This window comes from Lichenostomus cassidix, chromosome 1Aa (genome assembly GCF_008360975.1).
Source record: "Lichenostomus cassidix isolate B80296 chromosome 1Aa, HeHo_3.0, whole genome shotgun sequence".
NCBI classification, from domain to species: domain Eukaryota; kingdom Metazoa; phylum Chordata; class Aves; order Passeriformes; family Meliphagidae; genus Lichenostomus; species Lichenostomus cassidix.
In genome coordinates this window covers 44,617,556-44,637,042 of record NC_139480.1, presented here as the reverse complement: position 1 = coordinate 44,637,042, position 19,487 = coordinate 44,617,556, and the positions used below count along the sequence as shown (strand labels likewise).

Below are 19,487 nucleotides of genomic sequence, written 5' to 3'. Positions count from 1 at the left end.
AAGCTCGTCCCACTCTTCTACCAGCATTAAAATTGGACAAAAGTACTTCCCTTTCCCCAGGATTAGAAGGAACTTTCAGCAAAGAAAAAATCTGCGTTAAAACATGCCTCTAAAGAAACTGACATCCAGTACACAAAAGTGACTGGTTTGCCTAGCAAGTTACACCATACACACAACTTCAAAAGGTGACTTAACATCAACAGTCTTGATACAAGATCAAGTCATAGTAAAGGCTCTTCTCCAAGGAAGCTCTTACAAACATTTAATGACTCTTTAATTTCAAAGCTTCCCATTCACATTGGGGAAACAAGATTTACATACTGTTAGCATTAAATTATTTTAGTTCAACAACAAAGTACTTGTACAAATATTTTATTTAGACTTAGGGTATTTGACTTTGCTGTGTAATGCAGGCAGGTATCAGCTGCTCTAAGTGCCTTTATTACATGGTGACAGGGAAACGGTGTAGTTTTAGCTTTTACTCTGCATTCTGGAAGGTAGCAATTCAAAATAAGGCCCAGCTCTCTTGTTTAGCATAATCATTCAAAATCTTGGAAGTTGGAGGGTTTTCCCAGGGGGCAAGAAGCTCAGTGCTACAATAGCAGGCACATCTGACTCCAGCAAGATGCAGCAGTCAGTACATTTATGCTATTCCAGTGGCACCTGCCTCATTTGTCCTTCTGGCTCTGAAGGAGCCAAGTAAAGAGGAAGAAGCACTATAACATCCGTGAGTGCCAAGCTAAGTTCAGTATCAACAGCTCACATGCTGTAAGGCAGTATATCCACAGTTTTACACAAAAAACACTCCAACTCCAGCTCTACTTTGTGAGCAAAGTAGTACTGGATAGGGTGTAGTGATTACTGACTGTGGATTATTGAACAGGTGAAATGCAGAAGGCAGCATGATCATCCTTCACTAAAAGACTTGAGAAAAAATTCTAAAACAAATACCTTAACATTGCCTTAACTGTCTCCTCTTGTGTGCTGAGGAACAGCTATTTCTTCACATCAAGGTCCAATAAAACGGGTATGGCTCCTTGTGCTACAGAAATACATGGTTCAATCATAACTCAGCATTAAACTAATTCAGAAAAAGAAAAAACTACAGCTATAGCAAACGTAGGGAAAAGCAGGCAAGTTTTTTAAACTCTAGAATAAAAGATGAGCCATTTGTAAAGCTGAAGTAAGCTGTTAGTAGTCAAATATATCTGAAAACCTTTATCAACATCAGCTTTTCTCTAGTTAAGAGGTAGCAACTACTGTTTAATTCCACAGGACAATCAGAAGGGCCAAAGTTCTTTGGTGTGGTTCAAAGCCAACAGAAGCAGAAATTAGTCAAGTGTAAGTTAATTTGGGATTACCACCCCAAGGCAGAAACAGCTCTAGTATGCATAAGGTTCCTTTTATCTCTGTGGGGAACACTGATATGACCAGGATGCCCTATCAGACTCCAGTCTCAGCCGTTCAGGAGTTCAGCTGTTCTACAGTAACAGCTTATTACAGGCAAATGATCAGTGGGCTCAAAGTGCACACAACTGCAGTTAAGTTTCTGCAGTTCTGCAAGGACAGCTTCTTGGCACTTCTCTGGAAACACTGAAAGTCTAATTTGTTTTTTAAGTGGAAGAGTAACATTTCTCTAGTTCCTGAAGTGTGGAATAGGGTAATTTTTTTTAAATTTTTTTGGGGGAAAAGGGGCAGCCAGGAGAGTATTTGAGGTATTTGCTACTATGAAATGAAGCCTACATATGCAGTAGTAAACAGACACTAAGCACTCTGTTTCTCATTTATTTCAGGCAATGACAGTGGTAGAATTTAAACCCTCATGTGAGATGAGGGCACAACCAATAATGACATTGTATAGAGTTTCTTTTCTACATAGTCAAATATATAAAAGTTTAATGAAACTCATCACTGGGACAGCCAGCAGTCAGTCCATGAGTTGTCTATTCAGTTAGACCAAGCTTCCTCTTCAGGGATTCTGGCATTTCAGGTGGAGGTGGGCGAGGAAGTCTGAAATAAACCTTGACAGAATCGTAGATGAACCACTGTAGTGCAGTCAGGGTACCAATCATAATGATACGAGCAAACAGACCTTTCCATACACCTGGAGAGCAAAACATAAAGCATGAGCAGCATAAAGTGGCATGAAAAAAAGAAATCCTCCCCAAAACACTTGATCCAAAATATATAACAAGTAAGAATGTACCTTTGAATCCAAGCCTCACAAGAACCTGTGAAGCTGAGCTGCCCTTTTCTTTGTTCAACACAGACACCACCGAGTCAGCAGGATGGGAAACAATTGCACAGAACACACCAGCTGCAAGAATAATTTGACATTAGTTCTGAGGCGTTTTAGCTGTACCATTACTGTGCACACTAAGTACAACCAGCTGAAACTTCTAAACAGAAGAAAACAACCAGAAAAGAACCCCTGAATCTCTGATACTGAAAAATCCCCCTTGCATCTAAATTTCTCTTACCTTCCCAAGACTGAAAAAGATGCATGTTTTCACTTAAATCAACTGCAGTTTCTAAAGTGGGCCATCAACATTGGCAATATACAGGAACAGTTAAGAGTAGTGTTCTGTTACAGACCCATTTTCCCCTAATGGACTGAATCTAGTTATCTCCCCTGCACATTTTAAAGTTGCATGTAAGTTCTCCCATGTTAGTGACTTCTGCTTAATATTCTGAAAAGCAAAGGTCTCTAGAGTTGCAGTAATGCTTTAATGAAGCGTAGGGCTTAAAGATTCCTTACCAATATAGCCTGCAACAAATGTGACTATCAGCTGTTCTCCTTTTGTACATTCACTTCGTGGCTTGGGAACAACATACTTGTAGAGAGCTTCAACAGTACGTTCAAAGCAGGCAAATTTCATCATGGTGTATGGAATCTGTCTCATCCATAGTGGAGCAACACCTTTGTAGAAACTTAATCAGAAAAGAACAGACAAACTCAGTTTCATTTTCTTCAGTATTTAAGGTGTATTTCTAACTTCAAATAGATTTGCTTTTTTATTGCTGCTATCAAGAATACAACTTCTACATACCAACTCTGTAGTGCTGTCAATACTTACAGAAATTTGAGTTGCTTTAACTCCTGAGCACTACCTTAAAACAGCAACACAAAATTTTCTTGATCCCCAGGCTGCACAGCAGTTTCTACAGTCACATTTCAGATTACAGCGACTGCAGCAATGTAGTACTGATTCTACCAGTGCAGTAAGGCTAATGTCTGCATACCAGCCAAGTCCTGATAGTGAGACATGACCTGTACATCTACAGCCACTTCTATCAGAACAGAAAGCTAACATGCAGTTGTATTACTCTCACATGCCAATGACTCAAGCATCTTTGACTGTACAACCAGAAAGTTGCTGAGTATCTCTGACTGGAACTGCTAGAAACTGAAGTTATCCAGCAGAACTCAGCACAAAGATACCCACAAAGATGGATCTAAGGAGCATGTGGAATTAACAGCCAGTTCAGCACAGATTCCCTGATGTTATCTTGAAATACAAAGACCAAGTTTTACACGCTAAAGCGAGAATTAGTTATAGCAACAGCTCCTCATTAAGAAAAAGTACTGAACATCAAGAACTTCAATTAAAATGAAGAGATGCTTACGCCCAGATGCCTTCTTCTGCAAACATTTTAGGTAAAGCCTGCCGTAGAGTGTTGGCATATCCAGGCTGTGTTTGAATACGAACTTTAGCAGCTTCCATTGGAGCCAGAGCAATGTCAGCAAAAAACTCCGCACTGGCAGATGCAGCTAAATATAGCGAAGTACGCCATAAATAGGCATTTTCCTGAAATGAATTTAAACACACAGTTTTATTAATAAACCATGCTTTTGTGATTACGCCTTATCACTAATACTATTATGTCGCAGATATATAGCTTTACATAAAATATTTAAGGCTTACCTCTCCCAGCATGTTGCCATACAGGATTTTGAAAACTTCATAGAAACCAAATTTACAAAGCCCTTGCATGGAATAGCCAATAAAGGTTGGAGCCCATCCTCTAGCCAAGCCACGAACACCATCTTCATTGAGTGTCACTGAAAATCCATTGACGATGCTCTTGTATTTTTGTGGGTCAACCTAAACAGAATAGGCAGTTAAAAGTTTGATATAGCTTACACTATTTTCCTTCTCATACCTCCATCCAAAATTAAAAATTTTTAAATTCCTCAGACAGCAGGCTTCCTATAATTCCCTGGACAGATGATACACTCACCACGAAGTTACACTAATGTAACCATAATGGTTACTTGCTAGTCTCAAACCCTGACTTAACAGCCAGTATGTTCCTCAATACTCAGAAACCACCAAATTGCATTTTGTTTAATTTAATTCTCCAAATCAACAATGACTGTGTTATGAAAAGATTTACTGAAATCACTGTTCCAACACTGTCAGTGGTGTATTGGTGCAAGTATGTATAGAGGAGATTTTTTTTTAATTTATTGGGTCTTGTCAGCAATCTCATCCACTCTACATGCTATACCTATGTACACTCAAGCATTGCCAGAAACCTAATGATTCACCTGATTACTAATCAGAGAAGGTTATTTGCCCTGAGTGATCTCTCCACACAGTCAGACTAAGACTAATGGAGCAAGGCAGATCAAGAGAGAGACCCTGTGCAGCCACAGCAGATCAAAGAGTACTCAAACTTCTACGCTTGTACTTTGACTTGGCAATACAGGGTACACACAAATTGTTTTCTGCCCCCAAGACTTTGAGTGAGATTTGATTAACTTATCAAAAATTTTAAAAATACTGACTTGAATAATTTTGTTTCAGGTGAAATAATTTAGCAGAAACTTTTCAACAGGTAATTAAGTCACATCCCACTGTTACTTTTCATATTTGACATCATCCAACAGTTCCTAAGAGGATAAGGAAGATATCACACTGGAAGCTCTCAAAAGAGCTGTGGGACATGCATGCCAACTTGCACTGGCTAGTATTTTGTCTTGCAGTCTAGGAACAACATAATGGAGATCTAGTTCACCTAAATATGTCAATTTTAAAAAGAGCCGTAATTTTAGGAAATTGGATATTTAATTGGGCACTGTAAAAAGAGACTATGTTCAAGTCAGAACCATGCTTAGCTATTAGGTGTGCAACAGGTGTCCTGGTTTCAGTTAAACCATAACAAAGGTGACCTCTTCTTAAAAAGACATGAGAGGGCAGGCAACAGGTTTCTTCCTGGAGAACTTAGGAAGGATTAGTAACATGCTCTGTAGTGGATCTGTAAAGAGATAAATGCTGACAGGTTTTACAAGATCACATCTGGAATCCACATGGAACCCCCCTCGTGAACCTCCCTCTAAGTGCTGGAGAGGGAAGGGGATGTATTACCACCCTTACCATGTAATAAACTGGACCTGGTAGCTCACACTGAGCATGTCTGATGTGTTACAGATTTCCCAGCTTGAAGTCAGAATTTCAGATGCTCTCGAGAATGTGAAAAAGCCTCTCTGGTAAACAGTTAAATAAAGGCCATCCAGAAGAACATGATTTTAAAGACAAGCAAAAGCATGCTCCTAGTGTGACTCGGAGGTCTGACTAATTCACAGTTCCCTCCTAATTTCAGGAGCTCTATAATGACAAAATGGCCTTTTTTATTATCAGTGTCAACCTATGCAAAAGAGACATCATTAACTACTACATTTCTAAAAATTTAAAAGTATGCTTTAATTTAATTTGCTTCATGCTTGCAGATCTGCCTGAATAAATCTATTAGTATGTTTACATCCATGGCTGTTCACAAGCTGATTTTAATGTGTCAAGTGCAATGCAATGATGCTCCTTTAAGTTCAATCAAAAACCACTTCAAGAAAAGCAGTCACAAGCACCAATGGCCTTCCTGATACCAAATCAAGTTTAAGCCACTCTACTCAAAGTGGCATCATGAGAAAATATCCAACCTACAAGCCATGCATTGAAATCCACGGTGTTAATGGATGAAATTACACATGCATGTCACTCCAGGCTAAAAAATGAGAACCAAAAGATACTATTTCCTTACTCCAAAAGCACTGAATAGTGCTGGACAGCCAACCAGCCAGTAGAGTAACATTGTGGTGGGTGCCTTTTAGCAAATACAGACAGTTAAACATGTCTTCAATGCTGTCAAAACTGATTCATCCAGACTATCATTAATACCTTTACCTCTCTTGAAAGCAGTATCTTGCTAGTCTTACAGCAGTAGATTTGATAAAGCAGCATTCAAGTTTACTTGTTGACTGTCATTCAGAAAAGACTGCATCCCTATTGCAAACTCTTAATACGGTGACTATATAGCAAATAAGAAATACTTAAATTTATACAAACCTGCATCCGACATTTCACTAAATCCAGAGGTACGACACCAGTGTGTGTCAGGCCACAACTTAGGACCCCACCAACGCCACAGAGAGCATAAAACTTGAGCGAGCCATATTCACAACTGTATTCTGCAGCAAAAAATAAAGACACACCATGCTTTTATATCAACTCCATGCATGGTTGGACAGCGATGCCCAGGGCATAGTTTATGCCTTTAATTCATTAGTAATTAAATATGCCACACTAAACATGCTCTGTCATCACATACCAACATGCAGAACAAACCTGCATTCTGCATTTAACCAGGTCTAGAGGAACCAGGGCCGTATGTGTTGTTCCACAGCTAATAATCCCACCAAGGCCACAAAGCATAAAGAATCTGTTTGAGCCATATGCACAGCTGTATTCTAGTCAATTGGAAAAAATTACATATGTATGATCAATCATAAATGGTAACAATGATCAGAAAAGAAACAAAACTAACTGCTACTTTTGCAAAAGTATGAAACTGTAATAATCTCCAATGCTCTATTATCTGAACATAGTGTTATAATCAAAACTATTTTTTTGCTTTAAATTAAAACATTTTGGACTAACAAGATTCAATGGTAAGTCTTCCTAATTGAATTTGTTCCCTTAAATAAGGAAGAAAGAGTGAAGTTTTAGCTCACAACACACTTAAACCATAGAAAGAAGTTACTAGCAGAAATTATGACTCAAAGTTGCAATGTCCAATAATTTCTTATATCCAGGAATTAAGGAAGAATACTATTCCTCTAGGACTCAAAAGACAAAGCTGCTTTTATTAAAATTTTCTATGATAGTTTAACTATCATGGAAACTTCTGTATTTACGTACAGACTACAAAAAGCTACAATATCAGTGATGGAGATAGGCAGATATATTTTCAGGTATTTTTCTGATTATTTATACAGGTTTTTTTAAAATATTCTTTCAAATACAGAATCTCAAATGTTTGTTTGATGAAACTGCAGATTGCTATTTATGATCTCATTAAATGCTCATACACAAGGTTCATTACAGAATCTTTCAGATCACATTTAATCAAGGGATACCTCATATGGACTGTTCCATATAGTGTATACACTGTCTATAAAATAATTCAATCTTAAAACAAGAAGTTATTAATTTTCACATATTCCTATACACCAAAGTTACTGGAGCCAGAAAAAAAAATCCATTTTCTTCTTTCATTTTTGAAGAAGCTACAGAGGGTATCAGTGAGTGCAAACAAACACTCAAATTTACAATTAACAGTACAAAATAAGCATAAAGTAGAAGCACAGTTCTGCTACTACACTCAACATTTTAAGTATATAAGTAAAATCAAAACTAATATACTGAATAAGCATGCAGAAAATAATACATTATGTACAAAATATTCCTGGATGTAGAAAGGCATAATGTTTTGCTGCTAGATCTCCTGGTGTTACTTCAATATAATGGAATAGACATTAAAGTGTTACAACTTATTGAGAACTATCTCCAAGAAACAATAATGAAAACTAAAAAACTGCAGCAACCTATCTAACCTGTTCAGTGCTTCTTTGCCCAATCTTTCTGGTTCTGAATTCCTTATGAACATCAAGAGAAATTGACCATGACAGTCAACAGAGCAACAGATAACACTAGCAGGCTTATCCAGCTCAGCATTTTCCCGTTTTAAGGAAACTCCTTCCCACAAATGTTCCAGATTTTTCATTTCATTTTATATTTACATTTTTCACCTTACTCTTAAGAATTACCAAAACAGTAAAAAGATTTCTTTATTCTAAAATGATAAAGATCAAATCACAGATGCCACACTGAACCTAAGCATAAAGCTAGTTATCAGAGTAACTTATTTTTAATTGAGACCTTGCTAAAGACTGTAAATATACTGATCTGGGACTTGCACATACCTCCACAATAGCCTGGCTATGCTAGCAGATTTGCAGACAGCAAAAAAAGTCTGTTTATGACTTTCCAGAATGGCTGGTTAAATACACACACCAGGCTTTCTATGCAGGTGTAATCAGAGAACAGACTCTAGGTCTGTTTGGGGCAGCTCTGTCCAGCTGTGTCTTTGGCCAACAGCACAACAGTCCTGCACCAGCTACCATCCTGCCCAGATCCCAGAACTGTTTGTTCACACTGCCCTTTTCACAGTAATTTACTGTCAGAAGTCATACTACTCAAATGACAGGCACAGACTTTTATAGCAGCCACAGGAAAGTAGAATTTTACATATGTGCTGTATTACAATGCTATTCAGACTGACCTGTCAGCCTGGTGTTTAAATACAGTAATTAAGAAAGCCAGTGTCAATTAGGCTTGAGCTGTTTAGAAGCACCTAGGTTTGCAGTGGTACAGTAGTATTAGGAGAATAAAGCCACAGATGATCTTGGACTTTCTATTTCAGAAGTAGAGTCAAATTTCTTAAAAACCATAACCTGTAAAGAGAACCAGCTGAACATGTAGTACAGAGGGCAAGAAAGTCATTCTAACATACCCAGACACCGATTTAAGAGAAACACCCTTAAGCTACTTAGATACAAACATAGGGCATAAAAATATGCCAACTCTGTTGAGACAGCTACACAGTAACTATTTCATATCTCTGCCTCCAATCTGACATGTCAACAAGGACAAATTCCATGAACTGGTAATAAAACACTTAGTCTCTGAGCTGCGTTGTGGTTGACGCCCTTAGGTGAACTCAGAAGGTCGTGTGGTTTTTACTGACTTTGTGTGACCTTGTGCAAGTTCAGATACCTTCTGCAACGTGTTATGTCCTCAATACAAAAGCCAGAGAACCATAAAATAACATAAAATAATGAACTCAGAAGAAAATACTACAAAGTCTGAAAAACTCTGGTCACCTTTGACCACAACTGCCTATAAACAGGATGAAGATTAAGCATAATGCTTTGAAGAAATAAGCGCACCTACTGAATATATTTAGCATACCAAAGAGCGATTTAAGGCTTTAGCTAGCTGGCAGCAGGATTACTACACTGAAAGCCGCAAATAATTTCTTGAAAACTTTATAAAACCTAACACTGGGCTGTCACTCTTTCACGTATTATATGGATGTTCATGCATGTGCACTAAAATACTTCAATGATCACAGTACTTCAGAAGAGGTAGCTTGCTGAAAGTCCTTTTTCTTTTAAAATAAACCCAGAGAGATGTTTTAAAGCTACTGGCAACTTACAATTAGAATTTTAATATCCACCCCCACTACTGTTTATTCCTTCAGATGGACCTCAGGTTGAAGAGGAATGCAGAGAGGAACTGTATTAAGTTCAACAAAGGCAAATGCAGGGTCCTGTACCTGGGGAGGAATTGCCCCATGGACTAGTACAGGCTGGGGGGCCAACCTGCTGGAAAGCAGCCCTCCAGGGAAGAACCTGGGGCTCCTGCTGGACAACAGGCTTCCCATGGACCAGCAGTGCCTTTGTGGCCAAGGCCACTCCAACGGTATCCTGCAATGCCAGCAGACCGAGGGAGGTGATCCTGCCCCTCTACTCAGCCCCAGTGAGGCTACATTTGGAGTGCTGTGTCCAGTTCTGGGCCCCTCAGAACAAGAGAGAGACACAGAGCTCCTGGAGCAGGTCCAGCAGAAGGCAACGAAGATGATTAAGGGACTGGAACACCTCACTTATGTGGAAAGGCTGAGGGAGCTGGGTCTCTTCTGAGACGACTGAAAGAGGACATCACCAACGTCTTTAAGTATTGATGGCAGGGTGTCAGTGGTGCCAAGCAACAGGACAAGAGACAACGGGCAGAAACTGATGCACAGGAAGTTCTATCTGAATACGAGGAAGAACTTCTTTACTGTGGTGACCATGCACTGACAAAGGCTGCCCAAAGAGGCTCTGGAGTCTCATTCCCTGGTGATATTCAGGAACCATCTGGACACAATCTGTGCAATCCTGGTCTAGGACGACCCTGCCTGAGCATGGAGATTGGACCAGATGACTCACTGTGGTCCTTTCCAACCTCACCCCTTCCACGATACTACAAGTATCGCCAAGGTCTGACCTTCAGAAGTCAAAAAAGTGGCTGAGAAACATACGGGAAGCACTTACAATGATGCACTTTAGAATTAAGTGTCTCTTAAATAACAAAGTTATCTGGTGTATGCCCCACAACTACTAAGAAGAAAAAAATAATAGAAAAAGAACAGCGGCAAGCACCTCTAATTTATCTCCATGTTCAGATGCCCAGCTATGAATAAAATGGGGAAAAGAGAAAAAGGAAAAAAAGATGGGAAAGAAGGTCTTTCGAATCCACAGATTCACCCACTGCTCTTCTCCACCGATGTAAAAAGTACGGGTCTACAGCCTCGACACCCGAGGCTGCAGGCCCTGCAGAGCCAGAAAAAGCGCTCTCTGCTCCCCAGGACAGACTCCGCGGGGGTCTCTGTGATCACTCTGCACTAGAATCTTCCCGTGTCCTTTCTCGGCAACCCCGGCTCCCTCCTGCTCCTCAGCACTCAGAGCAGGGAGAGCGGAAGCGCTGCCAGCGCCTCCCCCGCCCGTGCCCTTCCTCGTCCTCCAAGCGGGCGCGTAGGCCCAGCGCCAGCCACTCCCGGCCCGGCCGAGCCCCGCTGCGCGCTGACCCTCCCCCTGCCGCCCCGACCGACCCAGGCCCGCGCTGGCGGGGGCACCGCAAGCACCGCAAGCACCGCAGCCCCGGGCGCTCGCGGGCCTCGCCTCCGCCGCGGCCTCTCCGTCCGCCCGCTCTCACCTTCACTGGCGGACGCGGCCGCCAGGGCCCGCCGCGTGGCGGGGAGCTCCGCGGGCTCCGCCGGGCGCTTCCTCACGCCATCCTGCACCAGCTGGAAGTGCGGCGCGCAGAACGGGTTGTGCCGCGCGAGCGGCGCGATGGACGAGAACATGGCGACCTGAGGCGGGCGAGAAGAGCACAGCGACGTGGGACCGGGAAGACCCGACGCGGCGCGGCCGCCGGGCCCCAACCCCGCACCCGAGAGGCGGCCCCGTCGCCCCGGGGCCGAGCCCGGTGCCCGGCGGGCGGGCGGGCCGCGCCGCCCCGACTCACCTCGCAAGATGGAGCCGCTGCGGCAGAGGCTGAGGGCGGGCCCCGCGCCGTCACCTTGTCCTTCGCCGCGCCGGGGGCGGGGCCGCCGCGCAACGACCCGCGCCGCGATTGGCGGAGGCGCCGCGCCAACCGCCGCGCACGCGCAGCCCCCGCCCTCCCGCCCCGCGCATGCGCCCGCGCACCGTGAGGACGCGCTCACCCCGTGGCGGGCCCGGCCTGTCCGCAGCTCCGGGAGCGCGGGGAGCTGTGGCGGCAGCGCCTCGGCAGCGCCTCGGCACGGACACTGCCGCCCGGCGCCGGCTGCGGGAGCGCTCCCTCCAGCGCTAACACCCGCGCCTCACCCGCTGTTTTTCCTTATCGCCGCCCGGCTCGGGCAGCTGGCCAAGTGCGCCACGTGCTTGGCGCAGCCGTGCCCCGGCAATGTCAAGGCCGAGACACGCCCGAGCGCGAGTGCCCTGCGCTGGCCTTGACCCTGCTCTGCAGCACTCACACCGAGCCGTGGCCTATGGCACCGAGAACAGCTGCAGCTGCTCACAGAATTGATTTTTACTGGTTTGTTAAAAGCACAATGTTACGTAATGCAGGACCCATGCCTGGCCTTACCTGCCTTCAACTATGCCTGTTCCAACACAGGGTGATTTCACTCATTTTAGTGACTTACACAGTACAAGACTAGTGCAGCCTAGTTCAGCTCTCCAGTTACCCGAGAGGCAAGAACTTTTTCATCGTTTTGATCACATTCCTTCCATTATAGTGCTCTCCAACAGCACAGAGGCCAGCAAAGCACGAATCCTGAGCTGAACATCCCAGCTATTACTTCTGCACACCAGCAGCACCACACTGAAGCAACACCCCACTTTGGTCAGCTCAGAGGCTCCTATCAAACTTCCGAGGAAGGCCCTTAGGCCTTGGCTCTACTCGCTCTATTTCACAGCAAAGTTGATCCAGGGAGACTGTCCTACACAGAAAAAAGCACCCAATAGCACTGCCTAGCACTAGGTTAAGTGCCTCTTGAATAAACTAGACTCCAGCTGCCCAGTAACAATACGTCAAATGAAATTTGCACTCTTCAAATACTTTTGTTTAGCAACCAGCTGAGAGCCCAAAGTGCTGTTCAATTCATTGCCAGTGGCAGCAGTGAAAACAAGACAGAATTGTTCATTTTGCCATTACTCATTCTGCTCCACTCACTTGCATCTAAACAATTCTTGGTAACAAGTTTAATTTAAAAGCCAAACAGTGACACTTATTTTCAATTAGCGGATTACCTTTAAACATGATTGAGGTTTGGGCTCTTACACTGAAATTGCATATAAATGACTGCAATTCTTGCAGACTTTTCTGATTTTCAACATATAGAAAACATCTGTTCCTTCTAATTATAAAGGATGAACAAATGACCATTTATTTATAGACGTCTAATGGCAATTTGTGTGCACAACTGTACAGACACTGATGAGGTAGTCTGTTGAACAGTTTGGTTTTTGTTTTAACTGACAATTGACTTCCAACAGCTGTACTATTAACAAGAACTACTAAACAGCAGTCTAACATAGCCTCTTGAAAACACAAGGATAATGTATGTTCCCACTGAATGCATATAAGATTACACAGAAAATACCTACACCTTTTCCCAGATGTGAAGGAATAAAATAGCAATAGCCTGTAATTCAAACCATCTAGATTAATCTGCTTTCTGAGACATATTGCATGTATTAATAGGTGAAGACTTGAAAGATCTTACCTTTCAGTGTCAACCTCTGTCAGATTGACTGTAAAAAGAGCTGTTGTAAACTAAATCCATCTTTTTAATCAGTAGCTCAAGTTTTATGAGGTTAGGAAAATTCCAGTTTGGCAACTCCAAAGTTTTCCTACTTTCATCTATCCTTCGAACACCCACCACACACCCTTCTCCATTTCCCACCCCAATTTCCCCTCAAACTGCATAAAATCAAGAAAATGCGAGCTAGTTCCTGTCTTACAATAACTTTTCACACTTCTAACATTTTGGTGAAGCCTGCAAGCAAAATCAAAGCTCTTATAAGCTTGTTCCCCAGGTGACATTGTTTTCAAAAATATACAATGAGATAGTGAAACCATCCACACCTTTGATAACCAGGTTAGCAGAGCAGCATCTGCTCCGTTTGTGAACGTTTTTTATGCATGCTTTTCTCATTTCAACACCAGAACTACTCGACCATGATTCTAGTCAGTAATGGATCAGGTTTCATGGCCCAAGGGAAGCCTTACGTTGCAGCATTTCCTTCACCAGCATCCAAGCTTCCACAGTTGAACAACAGCAGTCACATGCTTTGAACACAGGAAGCAGTGAAACTGCTATTCTTAATTGCTGCTATGGCTGTCCTCATCTAATAATTTTGGGGGTTTTTTTTAATTCTCCACACATTACATGTTTTATCTCCAGTAAACATAATATTCTTTTCCCTAAAGAAGAAATAAGTAAGTGTAATTACCATGTTTTAACCACAGACTACTAATGCTGATAAAGGACTTCAGAGTGAGGTGGAACAAACAACTTGCGGGATTTTTTTTTTTCTTTTTTATATCAGTATATACATAGTACTTACAGGTGTCCACTGCTTTACAAGTTCAATAAATTTTTAGACCCTGAGCTGTCTGAACACATGCATGTACATATCCATGGTTGTAGCTTGCTGTTGCACTGGTGCAAAGCAGCCTGGTATAGTCCCTCAGGAAAAAGAAAAGCAAGTCATCAGATAGTTTTAGACAGATAGGTAGATTTACCAAACACACAGTAAAAGCCATATTAACAAACAAAAGGTATGCTGAAACACCTACTTTTGCAAGCACAAAATATAAAATTATACATCACAACCCACCCCTGTATCTATTCCACCCAATATGTTACTTAAGGCATAACAAAGCAAGCCGTGCACAAGCCAAGCCACACAATTTTACCAGCTTCATTTGCAATTATATAAATTTTACTGTTGAACAGTCTTCTTTGAGAGCTCTATTTAAAGGCATTCTTTTAGTACTCACCTTTTCTGCTTAGACTCTGCACAAACTAGTCAACATATTTTTAAAGGATATCTTGTCCACAGAACTAGCAAAGTAATTAGGAGGAACTTTTACATCATGAAGAGTTTTTTAAGTTGTGTCACAGGAAATAAAAACATAGACCAAGCTTAGGAGGGATCCAAAACCACCCTGTAGAGCAGCGCTGAGGCTGTTGCTAGCAAGTAAACTTGGAGTTGTTCCTTCAACTGTTTCCTATGCAAATACAAACCAAGGTCAGATTAATCTCAAGACTCCAAGTGACATCCTCTAGTGATCCGCAGCCTGAGACCAGGCTCCTGAGACTGCATGCATGTTGAAAGATTAGCACAGAATTTAAAGGAAAAACAAGCTGTGTTAGCCCCAATTCAGACAGGAAGTCAAGACCTGCCAGGTTTTCAGCACAGCATTCTAAGCAGTATGAGAACAAAACCCACCAAACCCAAAATAACTGTCATGCCCATTAACCTTCACAGGCCTTTTCCAGGCTCGTTATAGCCCTTGCCCTAAAAGGGACATAAACAATACTTTACTTACTGCATCAGAACTCCACTGGATTTTGGATAGTAGTAGTCCATAAAATTGCTCTATTTTGTCACTGGTTCTGAAAGTTTAAGCTGGCTCTGTCTAAAAGACAAGAACTAATAAAACACGAGTGTGTAAAAGGAAACATCAGCTCCTACTGCTTCAGCACTTTGATACAAAGACTACAGTATAATTGAATACTTCAGCAGAACTTACACTGCAGAGTTTAGAGGGCTTTAAGCACATACAACTAGTCAGCCAATAGCACTACTACATGTGTGACTCTTGGAATAGCATGAAAAATTAATCTTTGGAGCCAGGACAAAGATCCTAGTCTCAGGACTAGCTCAGCCATTAAATGCCTCAAATACAAAAAAGCCTATTTCTTTCCTGAAGATGCACTGCCTTCCAACTACTAATGACTAGATGTGGGTTACTTTGAGAACTTGTCTAGAAAACTCTTTACCATCTGTGAAGTGACACTGAAGTTGAGAGCATTCTCCAGAACAGTGCAAAAATGAAAGAATGATGTTTAATTGCAACAAAATTCAGTTTGCAGTTTCTTTTGATTGTGGGGTTTTTTTCTTTGATGCTAACAGTATCTGTGGAGAAGATCAAAGTATTTCATGTAACTAGGTAAGAAAGACAGATTTTACATTAAAAAACACAGCTAAGTGGCGTGAGAAATAATTTCAAGAGAAAAGGAAGTTTGTTAAGCATTGAAAAACAAATGGAAGCTAGCTTCTTCCCCCATCCAAATTAAAGGCCTAACACAGGCTGAAGGATTAGGGCGCAAAACTCCTATACTGCAAATGAGATTAATATTCCTCCCACCAAGTGACATGAACTGACATGAGTTTATTAGCAGATTTTTAATTCTTTTTTTTTTCAATATGGAAGACTGTAGCAGCACAAAATGACACCACTGATACATCACTTGTCTTGCTTTTGCTGCCTTTCAGCAATGCATTTATTTTGATAAGGAAAATCCACACACATTAAAATCATTTTTATTTTTCTGCGTTTTTGACACCAAAAGTGAATGTCTTATGTTACAATTTTCTATAGGATGGACACAAGTTTAGCTATTTGGATTACTCAAAAAAGCAGTTTAGAAGAAAAAAAACCATTAAACAGGAAAAAAACCCCAATACTATTGCTTTGCTACAATTTACCATGTTTGTCCCAAAGTTCACAGAAAGTAAAGCTTCCCCATAGCTATATTCTACACAATAATTGTACCTAGAGTAAAAAGATATTGACTATTAACTAATGTTCTCAGCTTTTTATAAGTAGCACTTTAAGAATAAGTAGTATGATTTATTGCAATTTTGTACCAAGCAATAAGACTGAACATCTGTATGCTGCAGATTTAAGCACACCAAAAATGTATACATTCACTTTAAAAAAATTGTTGCTTGTCACTCTTCATTGGTAGTAGTGAAGTCAGCTGCCTGCTCAACCGAGTTACACAATAGAGAGTGTTTCAGCATGCTTCCACTGAGAAAAACAGTCAATGGCATGAAAGTAGTAAATCTCACCTTAAAAGATGAAACTGTAGCAGAAAATGCAGCAATGCCCTCTTCATACAAGAATAAAACTTCATATGGAATTTTCACACTTTGAGAATACTTCTCCAACATGAATATTTAAAGGTAATCACAAAGCTGTGTTGGAAAGACCTCGCTTTTTAAAAAAAGAAACAAGACCACTGCTAAAGTTGGAATTTAGACTACTTCAGATAACAATCTTGACCCAAAAAAGTATTTTAGTAGCAAATTATTATGATGTAGTTTTTATTTCCCACATACATTACTAATAAATAAGTTCCTCTAAGACATCTCTTGCCAATTAGATGTGTATTCAGCTCCTACAACACGGTAAGCACTAAAATGAAGGGATACATTTAAATGAAGTTACACTTAAACGGAGTTACTAATATGATACTAAGACTTTTACAGAAATGCAAACAGGTTTACAGTTACATTTACTAAAAAGTTACAGTAATCTACAGAAAAGGTTGCTGTTGTACTCTCTCTACATCCTAAGAGATCAGTTATATTGTTACTGAAAAAATGCATACAGAAATGCATTTCCCTTTATCCCATGTTAAAATCCTTCTCCACTATAATCTAGAGACAGAAGTACAACTTCTTTTCTGTACAAAGGAAAAGCTTTAAAAACACAGCTTCACATTTTACTACATTTTTGCCCTTCTCAGCTTCCAAGTTCTTGCAAAAACAAATATACATTTTCTCAAAAGTGAATTTAAAGGATGTCCACATTAAAAAAATAAAGCCTACAAAAAGTTCAAAGATTTAAAAAAATGTTACTCCTATGGCAGTGATCTCCTACTAGTCCAAAGTCCAGAAAGTTACTGATGTCCATTTAATATTATCTTTCTTCATTTATCCAATTTATCAGGTTCCAATCACATTATTTGTAAGAAGTCCTTGAGCCGATGAGAGGGCAGAAGAGTTCTCTACAATTAAAAAACAGGAGATCGAATTGGGTGTGCCTTTCAGAAAGATATTCATTTGGCACTGCCCGGACTGACCATATTCAGGTATTTAGAGAAAGGATTTCCTTGGTTAGTTTCCATTGACTGATAAACCAAAAACATGAAGACTGAAACAACAACAAAGAGAAGAACTTTTATCCACAGGGGAACGGAGTGTTCTTTTTTTATTGGTGGCTTCTCCGACTTGATGTCAGCCGAGGTACCATACTTGTGCGCATACTTCGAGAAACTTTCCTCCATTATGAAGTCACTGTGCTCTAGAGGCCGGCTTGCAGCTCCTTTGATTGGTCTACGGCAGCTAGCACTGTTAATTAAGAAAAAACAACCCTGAAATATCGCATATTTAAAAGAGCAATCCAAAGTACAGAGGGAAGTTTTAGTATTATTAAAGAACTAAGAATTATTTCTGGTGAATACTGGTTTTGAAGTTTGACAGATAATGACAGATATACATGTAAAGTTAAAAATTCAGTGTTCAAGCAAACACTTAAAAAAAAAATCTCGAATGTTACTTCACCCTAGCCACACAGAAGGATCATAACTGGCAAACTGTAGAAAGTGTTTCCCTCTATTTGCTTCTTTAATGATCACTTATGCAGACCCACTGGGATTTCTAAACATAGTCTTATCTCTGGCCAATAAAATATCTACTGATGGCTAAGCCAATACACAGAGCCAGAAGACAAAGCAGGTAGGATTAAAAAAACCCATGTATGCTGCCATGTCCTTATATACAAAGAGTACACATATGATTTTTACTTAAAAGAAAAAAAAAAGAGGTGGTATGGATTTAACTAGACCTCAAAATAAGAGCGAAAACTTTAGTGGTTAGCAGATACAGTACAGTAGTAGTAACTGGTACTATGTATTCTCTTTATGTTCAAGACTATATGCAATTGCAGTTTAAATTGAAGCTATAATTAGCATGTTGGAAACACAGGAGATGGTTTCACATCTTAATGCAAGGAACCCTTTTCTCATATCCCCTAAACAGAGCAGTTTTTTGAATTGCCTAATTAACCAGAGGGTTGCATCAATTTTTGTTTAAATATAAAGATGCAAAGTAAAACCAAACCAACCAACCAAAAAAAACAACCCAAAACCCACAAGTAATAGCCCTTCCTTGATGCCATCCTAGTTCATGCTAAGACTAATCAACAGGACTGCCACTTAAAAGAAAAAATAGGGTATCTGAAAGTTCTTTTTGGCTTTGCAAAAGAAAACTCAAATATATGCTGTGAGGTCTTTCCTTAATTTAACAGCAGGGTGAAGCAGTTCCATCTACCTAAAAACTTAAATATTGCAAGTCATTACTGCAGAAGAGCCATTTCCATTTAACTTCCAGCATCTAAAAACTGCAGTAATAATTCTTACTACAGTACTACCCTGTTCTCCCTCCTCACATTTAAATAAAGAGGAGGCTGTTCTGGTAGCACATCTGTGTATACAGAGTGGAAGAATAGGTGGCCATCACAAACGTCATTGAGCCAGAGTGCAGAAACTGTTCATCAGAAATCTATCAATAAAATCAAAAGATACTTCTCAGCTTAAACAGGTTTAGAAGAACTGAGAAAAAAGCCCCCATAAACCTTAGAAATACCTAATTCCTGTAGGTGTTGATACTTCATAAGGGAACATTTCTTTAAGAATATCCCTTTCTACTCTTCTTTCTTCTGTACTTCTCTCCAGCACCTAGAAAACCAAAAACAGTTAGAGGCCAAACAGACAGCAAAAAAAAGCTCCTGCATAGCTATCTCAGTGACCACAACCATGTGCAATTTTTAAGAATGAATGAGTCACCCAGTGACATTCAAGAAGTTTACTTCTTGGGTTTTAGAAGTTTGTTTAACCTTAATTTTTGGCAGCCATCTGGTCACTTTTGGTGTCTTAAAGCATTCAGTGATCTCCTCAGTTTCCTTTAAGGTAAAGAATATGTTGTATGAGTCCTATACGCCTGCCAGCCGATGCCACATATGATCAAAAAAACTTAACCA

The 19,487-nt window shown here is 40.6% G+C and overlaps 2 protein-coding genes and 1 non-coding gene across 9 annotated transcripts in view; all 3 read right to left on the bottom strand.

Moving 5' to 3' along the window:
- Window positions 1-1,769: 1,769 nt before the first annotated feature.
- Window positions 1,770-11,560, bottom strand: SLC25A3 (solute carrier family 25 member 3). 2 transcript variants are annotated; one of them, XM_085047064.1, is made up of 8 exons: window positions 11,409-11,560; window positions 11,097-11,253; window positions 6,627-6,748; window positions 3,927-4,106; window positions 3,628-3,809; window positions 2,759-2,931; window positions 2,207-2,317; window positions 1,770-2,104 (listed from the first exon to the last, which is right to left on the bottom strand). In XM_085047064.1, the coding sequence occupies exons 2-8, from the start codon at window positions 11,245-11,247 to the stop codon at window positions 1,944-1,946; spliced, it is 1,080 nt and encodes a 359-aa protein (XP_084903190.1). In that variant the 5' UTR covers window positions 11,248-11,253; window positions 11,409-11,560; the 3' UTR covers window positions 1,770-1,943. The 2 variants fall into 2 exon arrangements, with proteins under 2 accessions (XP_084903190.1, XP_084903196.1); XM_085047070.1 differs by lacking the exon at window positions 6,627-6,748 and adding an exon at window positions 6,348-6,469.
- On the bottom strand, window positions 3,231-3,470 carry LOC146443579 (small nucleolar RNA SNORA53). Its single transcript, XR_014849395.1, has one exon. It is a non-coding gene; the product is annotated as a small nucleolar RNA SNORA53 (small nucleolar RNA).
- A 4,349-nt stretch (window positions 11,561-15,909) lies between the features above and the next one.
- TMPO (thymopoietin) overlaps window positions 15,910-19,487 on the bottom strand; it is a 79,183-nt gene continuing 75,605 nt past the window's right edge. For 4 of the 6 annotated variants that reach the window (XM_085047029.1, XM_085047004.1, XM_085047018.1 and 1 more), the window contains 3 exons: window positions 19,344-19,409; window positions 19,094-19,185; window positions 15,910-17,797 (listed from right to left, as the gene is read on the bottom strand). In XM_085047029.1, coding sequence (XP_084903155.1) covers window positions 17,506-17,797; window positions 19,094-19,185; window positions 19,344-19,409 — 450 coding nt within the window. In that variant the 3' untranslated portion in view covers window positions 15,910-17,505. The remainder of the gene's footprint in view (window positions 17,798-19,093; window positions 19,186-19,343; window positions 19,410-19,487) is intronic. The other 2 variants (XM_085047011.1, XM_085047033.1) reach the window with 1 other exon arrangement.